The sequence below is a fragment of the Strongylocentrotus purpuratus genome, unplaced genomic scaffold (assembly GCF_000002235.5).
Source record: "Strongylocentrotus purpuratus isolate Spur 01 unplaced genomic scaffold, Spur_5.0 spur5_scaffold_7, whole genome shotgun sequence".
NCBI lineage: Eukaryota > Metazoa > Echinodermata > Echinoidea > Camarodonta > Strongylocentrotidae > Strongylocentrotus > Strongylocentrotus purpuratus.
Window position 1 is genome coordinate 191,583 of NW_022145613.1, and position 19,365 is coordinate 210,947.

The following is a 19,365-nucleotide window of genomic DNA, read 5'->3' on the forward strand; positions in this document are numbered from 1 at the left end:
ATGACTTTTGCACATGGAGACTTTCATTTATTTAGAGACATACCTCTATAATTGATCTTTATTCAAGAGTGATTATTTATTCAGTCATTCATTTATACATTTATTCATTCTTTGAGTGAACCCAAAGTAGAAAGCTAAGATTTTAATGTATGAGGTGAGGCATAATATTAAGCCCAGATTATCTTGGAATGGAAGCTAGAATGATTCAAATATCCTGGAAACCCGGGAAAATCTTAATCTTACCCATCATCGTCAGATTTCAGTGAACTACTCCTGCAAGAATGCTCTATTAATTTAATCTTTCTATCATCAATATTTGGACATGGAAATTAACTTCAGCTTCAATTACCAGGGATGGGATTCCTCCGCCGATTTCGAGATTTCAAAACCGTTTTGTTTTTCCTAAGCATAACCCAAACCACCGGACCCCCATTTAATCTTTCTCCTTTTTGGTAATTTCCCTGTCTCATCCCTGAACTACCTTAGATATAGTCATAGTGTTTGGTCAAGGACTGAAGTTAGGTTGAGTGTACAGGACTGAAGTTGGGGTTAGGGTTAGGTATAGTGTTTGGTTCAAGTTAAAATTATAGGAATTCAGATACAGTGTAGTGCAGAAAACTAACTGCGGAGGAATTTTTGTGGGAACATGTTTCGTAGAACCAAAACTATATGGATTATGCTTTCATCATTTCGGTGAACAATGTCAGCAAACTCACCCTGGAAACCTATTCAAGCTTCAAGACAATTATGCAGCCAGTTAACCCCTGTATTAATACCAGCCAAGAACCTCTGCACTTTAAGGACAATCGCGAATTGGAACACACTGAAATTATGATTATTACATATATTCCACATTGATTAACATTTTATTATTGAACTATCACTCATGTTTACACCTCATTATGAAACTGGGATTTATAATGTAATAAAACTGAATATGATATAACATTATAATCATTAGTAGTAGTATAAGTAGTAGTAGTTGTTGTTGCTTTTGTTAACCCCTGTATTAAATATACCAGCCAACAACCTTTACACTTTAAGAACAATCACGAATTGGAACACATTGAAATTATATGATTGTTACACATATTCCACATCGATTAACATTTTATAATTGAATTATTAATCATGTTTACACCTCATTATAAAGCTGGGATTTATACTGTAATCAAAATTAATATGATATCATATTTAATTTGTTGATATTGCTTTCATATTTGAAATTTGGATCTTATCAAATGATATTTAAATAAATACATTGAGCGAAATGCGGTTTCTTGTCAATTAAGGCCGATAGGAATCAGGCGTAATCTACATGCACAAGATAGTAAGTTTGTAAACACAGCTTAGTACGCTATAGTGTACCGAGGAAGGAAAACTAATGTTACTATACCAATACACAGGGTGTAACAAATCCTTTTCTCACTGATCTTTACATTTGCTACATACATTGGCAAGAAACGTTTTAACAAGCATTGTATATAATATATTTACATGAAATATAAGATATTCCACATGTGAAGAAAAAAACATTACATGATTGTTCAAAATAGTTAAACAAATACGTACTATAATAGCAGCATTCAACTATGTAGGCCTAAACAGTAACCAAATCATTGAACCTATCAGATGTTCTCTTTTTTTGTTTTCATCGATTTTTATTCTCTTCTCTCATAAAGAAAAACAGAATAAAAAAGATAAAACGATTCCATTCCAGTCGTGCAAAGATTGGATTGTTTTTTTAGCAAGAAATAATCAATAGCATACATTTAAGTATGTTTTATGTTATATAAGGCAAATCATGAATTATTTTGAATAAATATATAGAAATTAAATGAAGAATTCTTCATATATACATAATCTATGAACAGCAGCAAATATCCCCCTTTATAGTGTGTACTTGATTTTGTTGTTTTATTACAAACATGTATCATCATTACTCTTATCATAATCAATAGTAGAAATAGTAATAGTAGTAGTAATTGTTGTTGTGGTTGTAGTTGAAGAAGAAATAGAAGACGAAGGAAACAAGGGGGAAAACCTTAGCTTTTATTCGGGTTTAACACTAGTACAGTATCATTGAACATACAAGAATAAATGTACAGACACTCACCATCACATCTCATATCAGGCGCGTACCCCCCCCCCCCCCCCCCCCGAACGTCACCAAATATTCGGCCAGCGAGGTAGTCAATTTTCATTAATTTAAATAAACTTTAAACGCTACATAATGATAAATAATGCAAAGACATTGATCTCTCCCTTTCCCTCTCTCTCTCTCCCTTGCACAGGCAATATCCAGTTAGGCTCTTTGGCCAATGGAGCTGGGGCCCTTGGGTACTGCAGAGGATACCATTTCTTAGTTTTTAAAAATCGTTTCTGAAGTTGATTCGAGAAGGGATGATAGCTCTAGGCAATTTCTGCTCGTGAGCCCATGTTTTTTTACTTCCTAAAATAATGGTTACAATATATTTTCATGTTTTGTTGTGGGATTTAAAGGGGAAGATAATGATAATTGTTGCTTTTGCTCAATGCTTAGTTTCCCATGTTGGTCCAATAACAGTCACATCATCAAATTTGCGAAAATGGCCGACATTCTGCCATCAATTTGTTTGGAAAATTATAGATACACATATATCTAATAAGCCTGGGATTGTATACACAGTTGGCCATTATTTAATGTGTCTTACATGAATCAACCTTTGTTCCCTCATCCGACTGTCTTCGGAGTGACTTATAAACGGTCTCGTCTGCCATCACATCCGATCTCAAAGCCTCGTTGGTTTGCGCAAAAAAGTTTGCCAGAGAGTCCATCATTTTTTCAACACGGTTTTCTAGCATGTACATTTTACGAAACATGATATCTTGCTTGTTGCTAGCCGTTGAATCTGTTCGATTTCTTTCCTGAAACACTGGAGCTGATGTTGGAGAGAAAGTCACATTCGGACTGCCACCACCACCACCACCGTGCGGGTCCAGGTGTTTCATCCTTTCCATCACCTCAAAGCGAAAGCTAGAGATGTCATTTTTGATTTCTTCTAGTTCACCTGTTAAATAGAGAACAAACAAATTTGTTGTTAAGTAGCCATGTTTATTCATTTATTACACATATTTTTTTTAAAGGGTAGCCCAATCAGCAAATGAATACTGGTTTTAATTGGGGCCCTTCATAATACAAACACGTATGTACATTTCAACAAATTAATATATATATATAGATATAGAAAATTATAAAATACGACTTTAAATAATTGCAAACCAGGTTATGAATAAACGGCTTTGAACATATACATTAATTAAATGAGTAATATGTAAATGATAAAAGTATATAATTGCCGTATATCAAAGGTGAAGCAAACGGTAAAAAAGAGAGAGAGAGAGAGAGAGAGAGAGAGAGAGAAAAAAAAAAACAATGTGACATAGGCCTAGGTTAGAAGTAAAAGCCCCTCTAAAGTGTTGGAAGCCCCAACAATTTGATGGCAACATTTCACTTAAATTGTATCGGAATGTGAAAGAGAATGTCATTTAAGACACATTTCTGTGCGGATTTTAAAAACAAATTTGTTTGAAGTCGAATATTGATGAAAGAATACAAAAATTAGATTTTCTGCGTACATCAGAAATCCCAAATTATGTATTCTTATATAAATGTTTTTCTTCAAAAACTTTTCTTTTGAGGAAAAATCTTTGCAGAAGTATGTTTTAAATGACATCCTCTTTCACATTATGATACAATTTAAGTAAATTTTGCCATCAATTTTTTTTGCCAACACTTTAGAAGGGTTTTAACCTCTTTCGTAGTATGTTCTAAGCTATATTGTATACACTATGTATGTGTTGGTCACTGATGGTGAGCGTCCCTGATGAACTCTATGATCAATGATCTTGCTGGAGACTAAAACACTTATTCTCTTTTTTCATAGCTTACATGTTCTGTCATAAATTCAGACGTATGTGTTCAAAATGTTCTGATATCACCAGTGATTATACAGGGAACTTATAATGCTTAAATAGTACACAGGTAATATTTGTCCTATATCAGTGTTATTTGTAACGAAATCCATATGACTAGACTCACCTTCTGCTCCTTCTTCACCCTCTTTATCGTTCTGGAGTTTGAAGAGGTACCTCTTGATAACTGTCTTCATAAGGCTCTGCATTTTCATTAAAAGAAAAAGAATGTTTATTTACATTCCGTTCGGCATAGTATAATGTCTATCTGATGGTCCAATGTACTAAGCAGTAGGAAGCATTAGACCCCCCCCCCTCCCCCCCCCCCCCCCCCCCCCCCCCCCCCCCCCTCCTGCGTGAAAAAAATTAACCTCGCTATAGTTTACCCCAGATTCATTGTATGAAAGACAAACAAATCAAAATAAGATAGGCCGCCCTAGTTATTGTGACAGCAGGTAACTTTTTGCGTTTTTTTGTTCTGAACGAGCAAAAAAGATTTTCTATAACTCTCTAGTGTACTGAGGGGGTGCAAACACATGTAAACGTTGAGTAGTCATGAAATCAAATTGCATTTTAACTGTGGTATATAATAATGTTTGAAAACGTACTTACTTCATGAGTGCTCACTTGTTTGCGGATTCCGGGTCGCCTTGGCAATTGCTGTAAATCCTAAACATAATAAGAAATCATTTTACACAGCCATTACTCAGATATAATATAATTAACAGTGGAAAAGGGGGAAATATCAGAAATATTTATATATGGATAAAAACGAATTGAAAATTTTAGTGAAGTATTATAAATGTCAAATTTTGACAGAAAAAAAGTTATCATTCTTTATGTTTTTTACTCCGCTCTTGACCTTGATTCAGAAATGACGTTCAATATACATGCAGTGCGTATTAACTAAAAAGTGTACCCAACTTTGGTAGCTCCTAATTGAAAGTCATAACTAATATGACTTTGAAATCTATTTCATGATGAAGAATAACTTGTTATCTGTCAAATAATGTCGAAATTATCCGTGGCAGCACAATTATGAATATGGTATCATTAGACAGGGTATCAGCCATCCTTAATCATGAAATATAATTTAAGGTCACATAGGTTACAACTTTTTTTATTAGAAGCTATCAAAGTTGGGTACACTTTTTGTATACGCACTGTATACATGTCCATAGAGAAAACATAATGTCTTCAACTTCAATGTTTTGTTTAATGATATTAATTGTTAACTTTAAAAACCTATTTCGACACTGCATCGTCCACCTTAACTGAGGCAGTATATTTAATTCAATTCAAGTTTGATTAGAAACCACAATTTTGGACTGTCTTCAATATGCATGTAGTGGTATCGTGGTGTGGGGGAGGTGTCCGATGTTTGTTTGTTTTTCCTGGAATCTGTCGTGTGTACATGCTTTCAAGAAAGTTGCAATAATAAAATGTGTATCAACTTATAACCGGTACCTGTGTCATAGTAATATTCTTTTTGCCGCAGTTAGGGCAGAGGGTTTTCTTTAACCACTTGAAGAAGTAGTAGATAGACTTGGGACTAGGAATAATATTCATAGGAAGAGGCAGAGTAGCACCCCGTTCAAAATATGACATCCAAAGCTGAGAGCGTGCAAACTTCCATTCAACATCTTCATCATCCTAAAACAGATCAGAAGAGAGAGAGGAAGAGTGGTGATTTATTTCTTTTTGTATTATTCATATATCACTATAAACCAAAATAGGTATTTTCTTCGACAGTGCATAGACATAAATTTCTAGAATAAAAGGAGAAAGAACGTTTTAACAAAAAACGTTTTCATGTCAAACGACAACCTTGAATTAGCCTTATACAGTATTCTGTACACAAGTAGACCGCATTATGAGTATAGTTCTCCATAATTTCAATAATTATAAGGCAATACATTAATAAGCACCCTGAAGTACTAAATATATAGGCTAAATAAATGAGCTTTATTTTTTGAAACTGTGGTTGAAAAATATAATCGACTTACAAAAAAAAACTACTTTTACATAGTATTAAGACACGTAAGTCTGTGAATAGAAATCAGGGAGTGTTTATTATCGACTAAAGCGATTTTCCGACACATATGCGACTTTGGCTTAAAAAATTTGGCTGTAATTGAAACTTACGTGGATCTCTTGAAAAGAGGTTGACATCATGGCAATAAGCATATTGAGCATGACTAATGCCATGACTAAATGATAGGCCATGTATAAACAAACACCGACTAACTCAGTGGTCTTCTGACCACATGACTCCTGATCACATGGGGCATCACTAGGATAAGAAACGTCTGCAGCATCACTGAGACCGAAGAGAGCCCAGATTAATGTCTGGATGGCGTTCACATACCTATTAACATGAGACACAAGAGAAAGATTCATCAGACTCCGGTCATTAAAGGATCCCAACGATCTCTATGAAAAGGAAAGAAAAACGGCTTAAACTATTCTGATATCAAACGGACCAAGTTATGCTCGGATTTACTAACTTATTTTGACGTGAATTAGTCGATGATGGTTCTGAAATCATTTTCTGACTCTAATTTTGTTTGAAGATTGAATTCGTCTTGTTATTTGTGACGGACATTGTTATATAGAAAGAAACAATAGTATTAAGAACGTCATAATAACAGCGATTTCTAGTTTTTATATCATTACCCTCTAAAGTTTGATTCTTGTGGGTAGTTTCGGTAGAGATTGGTGAGAGCGCAGAAAAAGGCCAAGAAGACGACGATGAAGACAGAGAAGAACCGAAGAATCTGACCAACCATCTTCTGAAGTGAGATATTGAGAGGGCCAAGGAATTCATTGACGGGTAGGATGTACAGGAGACGAGAGAAACTCAACACGTTTGCAATAGCGTACAGTGCTTCGGCGATTAGTGTTGGGTCGTACTGGTCCCAAAGCGTTCGGTCTATAACATAACAGATAGGTCATTAATTTTATGATAACATCATTCACGTTGAATATTAACAACGACAATAAAGAAAGAGATGTAATTTGATATTATGAATTGGTAAAATTCTAGTTTTCTGTTTAAGGGGGTGGGGGTACCTACAACAGGCGCACTGACAATGTTGCAGCTTTTGGGTTAAATCCATGGGAGGGCCTCAACTTGAAAATGTTTAAGAGCATTATTGAAGAAAGAAACAAAACTGGTTTATACCTTCACCTCACTTCCCCGTCTAAGCTACGTATGACAGAGGCAGTGGACCCGGGGAGCACAGTGCGTGCCCCACCCATTTTTCAAGTACAGGTGTACCCCTAAATTGCCCCTTTTTACATAGAAAACGAAAACTTTTACTACAGATAAGTGTCTCTTTTTATTTCTTGTAGCTGCCCGTTCCACAATCTAATAAGTGCCCCTTAGCACTTTTGATAAGTTCCCCCTTCACCAATGATAATTGTCCCTTTTCACCGTTTCTGATGATTTCCCCTTTTTACTCTGACACGTGCGCCTTTTCTTTTCTTTCACCATAAATTGTGCTCCTGGGTTTTCTTTAATTTCACTCAAAGCTCGCACTTAACTATAATCATGTTGTTAACTACAGGTCTTGTCAGTCTTTTATGATAGGATTGCGCTTAAAACCATATTAGGATTGCTGTTATTTCCTCTTCATAAGATGTAATTTTTTCGCACTGCGACCTCACAAATCTTGAAATTTTGCTCGCTCACTCGCAAATGAATATTTAGTCCATCACACCCAACTGCAAAGTATGATGCGCCGTAGAAGTCTCTTGGGTTATGTAAAGAGAGAAACAATATTAAAATCATCCTTTATAATGTAATCACAAGATATAGGGGTATAAACCAATGTAAACAAAATATTAATCTGATTTTTCCCTTTGCAGGTGCCCCTTTTTCCAGAAAGTGCCCTTTTTGTGGGTCCCCCCTCCCACTGTAAAATACGCTCCTCCGTCCCTGTCGTAAGACGTTTCTATGCCTGTCTTCTCCGAGAAGAGCGTCAAAAGAAAAATGTATTTTTTATAGAATCCTCCAAGCAGACGGATTTTTCTGTCTAGTCAAAACCTAACTATAGAAATTACTGAATCAGTCATTGCAGAGAAGTGATGAAGGTATTAGATTGGTATGTATATCAACATGAACCAACGTATAGCCTATAGTAAGTAACCTCAGACCGGGAAAAGAACTTGGAGAAATGTGAAAATATGTTTCATAAGAATGATGAGGAACCTACGGAGTCATGACAGCATGGACACAAACATTGATTTTAGAGAAGGGTAAGAATAAAGTCATTACACTGAATTGTGAGCTAAGAATTAAGCGTTTGATATTTATGGGTCACTCCCTTAGCAACGGAGGACTAAAGAATCTTGCATTGATATGAAAGATCGAGAAGAAGAAGATGAGAGGAAGGAGAAGCATTCTTTGAATGGATAATCTGCAGAGATGGCTCGAAGATTAATGAATAATAGACCATGGCGTGCTGGCCCGCGTGCTGGTGTTGAAGAAAGCAATAAACTGGTATAGTTTCAGAACAAAATGAAAACCAAACTAAGGCATCTACGGAGGGGGAGATTACCGTCATACATTTGTTTTAGTCAATCCTATACAGTTCATTACTTGTGCTATATCGCAAAGATAACTTAAATGGATCGTGTAAATTTTCATTTCATAGTTTATACTTCTGGTAACCAATTCAAACAATTTAAAGTGACTTGGAGTAGAGTAAATCTGTTTTTTACCTGCTAAGAGCCAGCGGAGATGTTTTGTTGCCTGACCATTTTCATCTTCACATGCATCGACATTTTCATCGAAATATGCCATCGAGTTGGTAACCTTGTAGACCACAATAGCTCGAATGGAGATTGAGGAGATGAGAATGTTGAGCATTGCGATGTCGATCCAGTTCCATAGTGACTGAAGATAAATCTTGTATCCTTCCCGGAAGATCTGCTTGATCTCTGCCCACAACATACCTGTTTTATTTTTTTATCAATTGAAAGGAATATACAAAACTATGAAACTCTTATAAATATATTCATATGAAAAAAAGCGAGGCAAGAGTAGGAAACGTTCAGGAGTAGTCTTCAGAAGTTAATCATGACAGTTTGCTGATAAGAGAGAAGTGGCGAATTAAAAAAAAATTAAAAAATCAAGAAGCGCTTAAATAATTATGGACTGTCACGCAGGCCCATTTGGTCTAAGACAAGGACTATAGATAAACATAAACCGAATCGTGGTTGAAAAGAGAGTCATGGAAAAACCAGTTCTCTGAAACCTCACAAAGACGACGATTAAAATCTAATGGGGTGAAAAACAGTCCTCTCGAAGTCTATAGGTACGGTATCCACCTACCCATTACAAAGACAACGATCAAAATCTGAAGGGGTGAAAAACAGTCAGGTCGGAGTCTAGGTGCGGTATCTTCATGAAATGTCTGGTTGCGAACAGCTTGTGACAGGTAAGTGCAATTCATATGTGATTTAATGAATTCATCCTGATGATCATCATTCCGGAATCCTTTAGAGACCACTGACTCCAAGAAGAGGATGAGTAAGAATGTCACGTACATCGCTGCATGTAACATGAACTTGGTCCTTGGACTTCGCATAAAGTCTCCGACCTATAACAAAGACAGGGATTGTAATAGGTGATACATAGAATAGTTTGAGATAAGATATTACGATCTAAAACTTATAGCATTGGAATTCAGTGTATCACTTTGTTTTGCAATTAACTATCCTGCTTACATTAATTGGACCCTCCCCCATACACACAAATACACACCCACAAACACACACACACACACACACACACGCGCGCGCACACTTTACCGTCAAAAGAAAGCGATTCCAATTAATGTGTAATGATGATGATGTTCACAATAACAAGAAGAAGAAGAAGAAAAGAATGATGAGATATCCTTTTGTTTGGATAACTTTTCACTGCATTAATAAAAAGGAATACTTTTTGCAATTAACAATCTTGCTTACATTAATTGGACCCCCTCCCACATACATGCCCACTATAACGTCAAAAGAATGTGATTCCAATTACAACAATAAATGTTTAAGGATGATGATGTTCACAATAACAAGAAGAAGAAGAAGCCAAGAAAAGGATGATGATGATGATAAAAAGAAGGTCAAAGTAGAATAAAAATACAAAAGAAGATCAAAACAGAAGGAGAAGAAGGATCACATTAACCAAATGAATTGAAGATGACTTGTATCTATTTTCCTGGTCCAATGGCCAATAGGAATCAATGTTTCTTGTTAGAAAATGGTCCTGATTAGGTATGGTTTTAATCGCTGCGTTACTTACTTTGTTAGGGCAGATCCAGTAAGCCAGCGTTAGGAATGGTATAGCAGCAATCATGCATACTGTAGCCAAACATTTGATAAGAGGATGCCATTGACGGGTCTTGGAAGGAAAGCCTTTATACCACAATGTCGATAGGTGATGCTGACAGTGAGGGTGTGCTACGAACTTTTCAAACAATGAATAACAAAAACAATTTTTATCACAATAATTATCCAGTAAACTAAGGTTATTCCAGTTTAAAGTGTGTTAGAAGATCAAACTAAAAGTGTTCAGTAATGTAAAATAAGTAGACTCATATTTTTAAGGCAAATAGACGAGTGTTTAAATGTCAAACGGAATACTTTCTTTTGTCTTCCTGAATACTTACTTGTTTTTGACGAAATTTGATAGCTAGCTCCAACCTCGGGAGGGAAAAGTCCGAGTCGTTTTCAGGCAATATTGGTTTTGCCCCCCTTCTCTTCCGAAGAGTATTGGCGCCTTCTGCAGCAAAGACTTCTCCCTGTGTAGTTGCTTCCTGTTTGAGTATAGTCTGAACCTCTGCAGTCGTCTGACACATATCGAGCAGATCTGAAGCGAATTGTTTGCATCGTTTCACAAGCTCACGGTATTCATTCTGTCAAAGCGAAAACGTTTTTCTTAAACGGTGTCTTGCATGTTAAAACTAATGATAACTATACTCAGGCTGTCACAGCCTACACAAGTCAACCCCTTTTTCTAAACAATGCCTATATTTACCAATTTACATGATTAAGATCCCTCAGTATCCCTATTTAAATGAGCATATCCCTAGGTGTATTTACCTTCGTTGACGTCTTTGTTATCATTCTTTTTAGCATTTTAACAAGTTAGCATTAAGGTGAAAGAGTATACTGCAATGCCAGCTCTAAACTTAGGAGAACAAACAAAAATAAGATATCGCGAGAGGGAAATGAAGTAAAGGAATTCATCAATAGTAATTTATGGTAAGCAAATAAACTCTCGTGTAACATTGGCAGAGTCAAAGATTTTTCAGCTAATATGACACAAACATACCTTGAATTCCTTTTCGATGGAAGCTAATTCTGTGAGTTTTTCACTGAGCAGGAAAGCTGTGAGTATAGGATCATGACTCGTCAAACAGATATACGCCTCACTCCCCAGGGCCTGGTATGTATGCAAACCAGCTAACGACCGTAATAAGGGGTCGTTTTCTGCCATAAACCAGAAAATAAGCAAACTTGATGTGACGTAAAGTTATCATTAAAAATAATCATGTAAGACGAAAGCTTCAATATGATACCCAGAGTAAAATAGTGATGCTTTTAAAATAGTGGACTAAACTATACCGCGCACAGTTATACAGTGCGTCCCAGAAAAAACGAAACCGATAAATATCGATGTTTTATCATAACTTTATCACAATTATAATTAATAAATGATACATATTTGTAAAGCTTAGATCTTCCTCTTTCAGTTGATTTGAAGAGAGGGTACCAAAAAGTCATTTTTAGGGCGGTATGTGAATTTCAAAAAGAAAATAACATTTTTAGAAAATTCATTTTCATTCCCTTTCATATGGCACCTCAATCAGGAAAAAATGACAAAGTTCTGTTGGTTTAAAGTAATGCTTGCATTTCCATAATTTGATTAAACGGATTCGTTTTCACTGGCTGCCTGCCGTAGCAACAAACGGAGTTGACAAAAGACTTAACTCCGTTTCGTTGACGATCAGCCATGCACAAAGAAGACGAAAGACTTTCAAATCTACTCAAGATCGTTTTATGTAACGTAAGCACCCCCCCCCCCCCCCCCCCCCCCACTCCGGGGTCGGAATGACCGCATGCGTGTTACCAACATGTCCGGTAAAGGGGTACTTTTCACGCACCAAAGTCCGGCTCGTAGATACACAAAACTGACTTTAACCACCTTAGGGGGTGCTTTCAAAGGGAGGGAACACGCATATGCATACCCTAAATAACACTGAGTGGGGGGTGTAAGCATCATTGCAATGTTGACGCATCTACATGAGATCGCTGCCGTACGTACCTTAAAGTGAACCGGTAACATTGTTGAAGGTTGATGACTATTTTTTGTATGAAATGCTACTTATTATATTCCTTCTACTGTACTAACCCACTAACATGCAAAAGATCCTGAACAAAATCTCAAATCACAAAGATATTTATTGTTTTCTTGGAAGGCGTCAATGTGTAACTCCCTCTAACAGTATTTCCATGAAAATAAGACATAAAAACAGGGTTTTTTTAAAAAATCTTTCAACACCTATTATGTTTGGAATGGTAAAAGAGCTAAGTCATTGCTTTGGTGACGATTTACATTCACCTAAAATTTAATTTAATAATAATAATACAGTTGGGAAAATTTAGGAATCGATCAGATCAGTTTCCCCCAATTTCTATGATTAATAATGGTCTGTTAGACTCACAATTTCCGATTATCTTTAAGTGTGCATCTAGCATTGAATTCACTTCCTTAGCACCACTTTCTCTCATCTTAACATTGTTACCAAGTCCCTTTTAAGCATCTGTACAATCTTCACACATCTACATAAAATCGTTGTACGTATACCTTCATCATGACTTGTGTGCAATATTTACTCAACTACAAAAGATCAATATACGTCCATTTGGCATCTGTACAATCATTACAAATCTACATAAACTGAATGTTATTACCTTTAGCTTCTGTACAATCTTTACAGCTACAGAAGATAGCGTGTGGTTCTTGAATGTACTCTCCTCGATCAAGTAAGAGCCGGATGATTTCCGCTTCGTTGCACTGTGCAGCAAGCATCAGTGGCGTCAAATCGCGATCAAACTTCGAGTTGTTTTTCGTCAAGTAGAAATGAAATCTATCTTGGCGACCACAGGTACCTGTTGATTTTCGGAAAAGGAGTAATTGAGATAGCTGCATATGTATAATGCATAGTGTCTGTAAGACATCTTACATGATTACATGAAGATATTTAATTCAGTAAGTTCATTTTACATCTTACAAAGAAGCTTAATTAAGAATTGAATAAGTATTCTTTGTGATAGTCAAGGATGAATCGAATAAAGTAAGTAAAAGTATCATGACAGAGATATCTGGCAGAGGGGGCGCTCCGGGCTGCCCCCGTCCCCTCCAGGCACACACTTTTTCACGGTACCCCAAAAAATCCCCTTCAAACATGAAAAAGTGCCCTCTTTTTCATTTTTACCACATTCTTATAATTGCCCCTGACCTCCTTTTTAAGGGCCCCTTCCCCTTCTCATAATTGCCCTTGCTACCTCTGATAAATGCAACTATCAAAATCTGATAGGGTCTCCTTTCCCGTCGATATTGCTGCTTTCCATCCTCATAAGTGCCCCTTTTCACCTGAGATAATCGCCCGTATTTTACACGTGTTTCTATTCTTTTCTAATCAGTGTCCTTTTCCCTTCTGATAAGTGTCCCTTTTTTAAAGAGACTAAAATAAACTTTGTATTTAACTATCCCCCAAAGCTCGCTCACATTTATAGGTGATGTAGATATTATTAATATATTATACTTATTAAAGACCTTTTCAGTCTTTCATGATAATAATACCCCACCAGGATTATTTTTTCCTTATGAGATTTAATTAGTCGCAAACTCGCAATGCGACCTCACAAAATTTCGCTCGATCGTAAATGAATACTCAAACCATCTCACTCAACTGCAAAGTATGATGCAATATCTTGGACCATGTCAAGAGAGAAACAAATATTTAAATCATCCCTGATTATACATTAATCACAAGATAGGGGTATATAGCAATGTCTAAATATTTTCGCGTTCAGGTTTCCCCGCCGCCCCAGATATCGAGTAAGAGATACGAACCTTTCAATTTGACATCAGAAAGAGGATGGTTCAGGATAACTTGAGTAATGCGAAGATATCCCTTGCTAATAGCCAGCATAAGACATTCATGGAGGTGTATTTCATCCATAAGATCGCCAAATTCTTGCACCAAGTATTCCACGATCTCAAAGTGCTCTGCTTCAGTCGCAATCTCGAGTGCCGTGCAATCTTTAAAATCTGTCAACTGCATCAATTTCTTCGGATCACTACTATTCTCCATGATTTCTCGGACCTATGATGGTAGACAAGAAGTACTATTACCAGCAGAAGTTATATAGGAGTAGTTTTAGCAGTCATGGTCGTGATAGTAGTAGTAGTAGTAGTAGTAGTAGTAGTAGTAGTAGTAGTAGTAGTAGTAGTAATAGTAGCATAGTGCTATCATAAGTAGTAGTAGTATATAGTAAAAGAAAAAGAGGTAAAGGTAGTTGTAGTAGTAGCAGTAGTACCCTGTAGTAGTAGTAGTAGTAGTAGTAGTAGTAGTAGTAGTAGTAGTAGTAGTAGTAGTAGTAGTGGTGGTAGTGGTGGTAGTGGTGGTAGTAGTAGTAGTAGTAGTAGTAGTAGTGGTAGTAGTAGTAGTAGTAGTAGTAGTAGTAGTAGTAGTAGTAGTAGTAGTGGTAGTGGCAGTGGTGGTGGTGACTAGTTATTTCTAGTGACGTCAAATAGGAAGGTCAAACTTTTGGAAAAACTTATTGAACGTTCTTGAACTGAGCTTATCAAAAAGCATTCCCGTTCAGTTGCAGGTTTCGTCTTAAAGTTATTTTACATGAGAGAAAAATATGACGTACCTTTGCAAAGTTTCCCAAGGATACAACTCTCAGGAATGATCGATCTTCTTCGGCAAGTTCATGGCTAGCATTAAAAGTCAAATGACGATCACGTGGCTGCTTTGCCTTAGGCATTCTGCTATATCCCGTTAATCTAATGTATAAAGAACAAGGAAATCAAGCAATTAGCGTTCCCTTTTGGCCGTGATCTACAATTATACTCTCTCGTAACAAATTTCGTGTTCCACTTTGCTATGTAATGGTCAGCATTGCGTGAATGAGTAAAATTATTTAATTTAATTACTCATTATTCCTAAGTATCTTTTGAGGTGTTCACACTTGTACAAGCATTGCTTTTTAGTGGACCCCTCTGTTTCCAACATGTATTTCTTACATTTGTATTAAATGCGTATAATGGATTTGTAATGTTTTGTTGGAGACCTGAATAAATTGAATTGAATTGAATGTTGGACACTATAGGGGATCGTCGTTGAATGCTGATTTAATCGATTTACTGTAGTTACGAAGGCCATGGGTATCAAGCCCTGGAGCTGCATTACATGGCCTGAGACAAGACATTTATGAATTTCTTCCTGGGAGACTGAGAACTTGGCAGATTACAGGCGCGTAGCCAGGGGGGCGGTGGGGGCGGTCGCCCCCCCCCCCAAACAAAAGAGAGAGAGAAAGAGAAGAAAAAAGGTAAGAGGACGTAGGAAGAAAAAGGGAAAGGGAGTCGAGAACAGTACAACGAATCGTCTTCTTTTTCTAATAATTTAATGAAACGTCAAAGCTTCCGCAGTTCGCGCGTAAAGGGGGAAATTGAGTTCAAATTAAGGATTAAGAGTCGAGAACGGAACAACGAATCGTCTAAATTTCTCTAATAATTTAATGAAACGTCAAAACTTCCGCGCTTCGAAAGAGGGGGACTGAATACAGATAAGGATTAAGGGTCGGGAAAGGTACAACGAATCGTCTTCTTTTTGTCTAATAATACGTCAAAGTTCCGCGATATGCGCAGGAGGGGCGGACTGAATTCAGACAAGGATTATGAGTCGAGAAAGATTCTTTCAAAGCTTCCGCTTCCGCGGGAAAACTCCCCCCTCCCTGCACCCACCCCCTAGGGGTGCTCATTACCGCCCCCCCCCCCCCTAAAATGAAATCCTGGCTACGCGCTTGTGGCAGAATGCCCATGTCATGTTCAGTATAAATTAAAATATGAAATGTTTATACCACAGAAGGTTGTTATATATCTTTCGGTTTTCAAAATTGTTATTCTTATGATTTTCGAATCACATCATGCTTACTTTCAAAAAGTAGATAGAGTTGCATTATATCAAAATTATGACTCTAATTTTGTTGACATTATTATGTAATATTTTCTTCAAATTAGTTCATTGCTTTTCATAAAGCCTCTTGTTGATTCTTATTTCAAAGTGCATGTATTTATTCATTTTGTTCGTGCATGATACGAGTTTTCCAACAAATTTTACATAATTCAAATTTTACGAATTGTCCACACCTTTTTGACAAAATGGAATTTCATATTTGCCATAGGATTATTCAATCAAAAATTCTATTTGGTCATTCAGAGTGTTTTTTCATTTTATTTTCTATTTGGAAGCTACGTAAACTATTCCATGCTTTAAATTTTCAATTTCAATTTCAACAGGAACTGTTTCTATCTTGGATTTAGCAAACTGATTCAATTCGATGCGAGTTAATTCGACACGTTCCAGCAAAAAGCTCCATCCTTATTGTACTTTGTTTTTCACGTTTTCCCTGTTCGTTACCCCTTTTCTTTTCTCATACACAAGTTATCCCATTCCTTGAAGATATAATATTACTTGTGTTGCCTTAAATTTCAGATCCGGGTCATCATGTTCTTGTCTGCATGCTGGGAATCGATCATAGCGGGCTCTTACCTGGAATGCGAGTTGACGGATCAACTGAGATGGGGACTTTTTACGACATTTTATGAAAAGATCATTATGGTCATTGTTATCATTAAAATCTCTGGAGAAGTTCGAATGTATTTGAATATAATGATACACATGTTCAAATGATATTTTCGATTAATTATCAATACTAACGGTATTTCTGACATGTCTCAAATTTTAGCTCATTGGAGACCTTCATTTTGTTCTCATTGTTCTGTTTTCTGCACGCGTTAGCTATTTGTTCCTTCCATTGAAAAAAACAAAACATGTAATACCGTTCTGTGTATAATTTTAAGTTTATAGCTCATCTGATTTTAAGTTTTCCTTGAAATTATGTATTGAAACATCACATCGTGAAATATTTAAAATGTTATCACACCCATCTTCCTCGCTTGATTCCATGGCAGAGAATGGTATGTTTAAAATAAATGGGTCAACAAAGTTGTTGTTTTGGAAAAGAATGACCGAATGATATTTCTAAAAAAAGAAGGAGGGATGTAATAAAGGATTCGTAACTATGAAAAGAACAGAATATTGCTTAGAAAGTCAAGAATAGAACCTTATTCACGTTAAACCAACTGGACCAAATTTCTTTGTGTTTGTAGGATAGAAGAGTAACCTGGAAAGTTCAAATACTACTATCCACTAACAATTTACACCTCCCTCGATCTCACACTGTTTTTGCAAAGCAAGTAATTGCATCACAGGAAAGAATTTCTTTGTAAGCAACATTTATCAGCTTGTGTGATTCATAATCATGATGTCTTGATGTAAATGGAGAACAAGTATATACGTCAAACATTAAACTTATACTATTGCTTGTCAACTATACACTTCAGGAGGTCTATCAAAATGAATAATGCTTTCGATACTTTTTCCTGTAATTGAACATCAGGTGCTATAAGACTTTTTTTTTAAAGATGTTGCGTTGCCCAAAATCCTGAAATTTACGGTCGGCTTTTTTTTTTTTTTTTTTTTTTAAGTTTTCTAGAGAAAAAAATGTATAAAAGTAATCAAAACTGAAAAATATTAGCCCAAAGATTTCCGACCGACCGATCCATGTTATGGCACCTAAAGGGTAACACAACACCTGTTTTAAGGCTCATGGAGTGATATGGAGTATAGACTGACGAACATTGACTTACCCTTTCAACTTTGACCGAACTACAGAATCTCATATAATGTGCACTTTATTCCACAATCTTCTTCGTTCATAAACTGTTCATTCCTTCATTGCTCACTAAGTAGAAAGGTGATGTTGTTGAGGAGAGTCATTCCGTGCAGTCAGTATAACTGTAACCTTTAAAATTAAGATTGGCGTACATACGAATCGTTTATTTGCATGTAAAATGATCAGTCCATAGATATTACGTTGAGACGATATAATGATGCAGCGTCAAATAAGGCTATTTCAACATGTTGTATTTTGGGGCAATTCTCTCTTTTCTCCCTCTCAAAGTGCAGGTAGTTTCACGTTTCTCTGTCCTACTTCCATAAAGTGATTAATTGGTCGTATGTTAGTGGGAAAGGATACTTATTTACGACTTTGCTATACCAGCACAAGTTTGCTATCAATCTTGTGTATGAAGGCGAGGCTGTGTATGCCCACTTCTATTCATAAACTTGAAACTAACATTTGTCTCTGTTTTCCTCTACAGTGAACAGCATACTTTAAATCCCTAAATATAAATATGCATCCTTGTTGATAGAAGTGTTGTATTGTGTAATATGTGGCTTCATGGTGAGCCTTTTTGATGTACTAATCGCTGAGAATTGCTTTGCAATATCATGGTAGTGTCTGCATATGCGCCATTCCATGATAGTAACAACAATCCTAGACAGCAGACTAAAAGATACAAGCACAAGAAAACCATAGTTTGTCAAGAGAAAATAGAAATAGGGGGGAGAAGGAAAAAATCAAAAGAAATGAAAAGGGGGAAAGATAAATTAAACGGAGAGGGACGGGTAGGGAGAGAGATGATGAGAGAGTCAATAGAGAGAAGAGAGAGAGAGAGGGAGAGAGAGTGAGAAACGAATGAGAAGGGGGGGAGAGAGAGAGGAAAAAAAAGAACGAGAAGGGGGGGGGATGATAATAGAAAAGGTGAAACGGAAAGAGAAAAAGGAAACCGAGAAGAATTGTATATATATAATGTTTTGAGAGGGGTGCATTTACATGATTGTCTAGATGTGTGTGTCTATCTGTATACTAAGAGATGAGTAAATTAACAAATGGCACTAACTAGATTGCACATCATACTCGCGCACACGCACGCACAAACACAAGCACGCACACACACAAGCACACACACACACACACACACGCGCGCGCGCACACGTTCACGTCTATAATATTTCCATCAGTGTGGAAACAATGGATCCGGAATGGAGAAGTAACATGATATTAGTCTGTTAGCGGGGATTGTCTCTAAGTGCGAGGTTATACCCTATCCCCACGTATCCGACCTATAAATATATACACCGTCGTAATACTTATGTTTAGCTATATGATGAACCTACTATTTATTGAATCAATTTAAAGTGA

The 19,365-nt window shown here is 36.5% G+C and overlaps 1 protein-coding gene across 1 annotated transcript; it reads right to left on the minus strand.

Moving 5' to 3' along the window:
* Positions 1–2,148: 2,148 nt before the first annotated feature.
* Positions 2,149–18,321, minus strand: LOC580692 (short transient receptor potential channel 3). The gene is made up of 15 exons (XM_780733.4): positions 17,969–18,321; positions 14,908–15,040; positions 14,102–14,354; positions 12,937–13,134; positions 11,294–11,451; positions 10,629–10,874; positions 10,262–10,426; positions 9,293–9,560; positions 8,680–8,913; positions 6,631–6,886; positions 6,100–6,322; positions 5,422–5,607; positions 4,567–4,623; positions 4,082–4,157; positions 2,149–3,050 (listed from the first exon to the last, which is right to left on the minus strand). The coding sequence occupies exons 2-15, from the start codon at positions 15,019–15,021 to the stop codon at positions 2,680–2,682; spliced, it is 2,805 nt and encodes a 934-aa protein (XP_785826.3). The 5' UTR covers positions 15,022–15,040; positions 17,969–18,321; the 3' UTR covers positions 2,149–2,679.
* Positions 18,322–19,365: the final 1,044 nt, after the last annotated feature.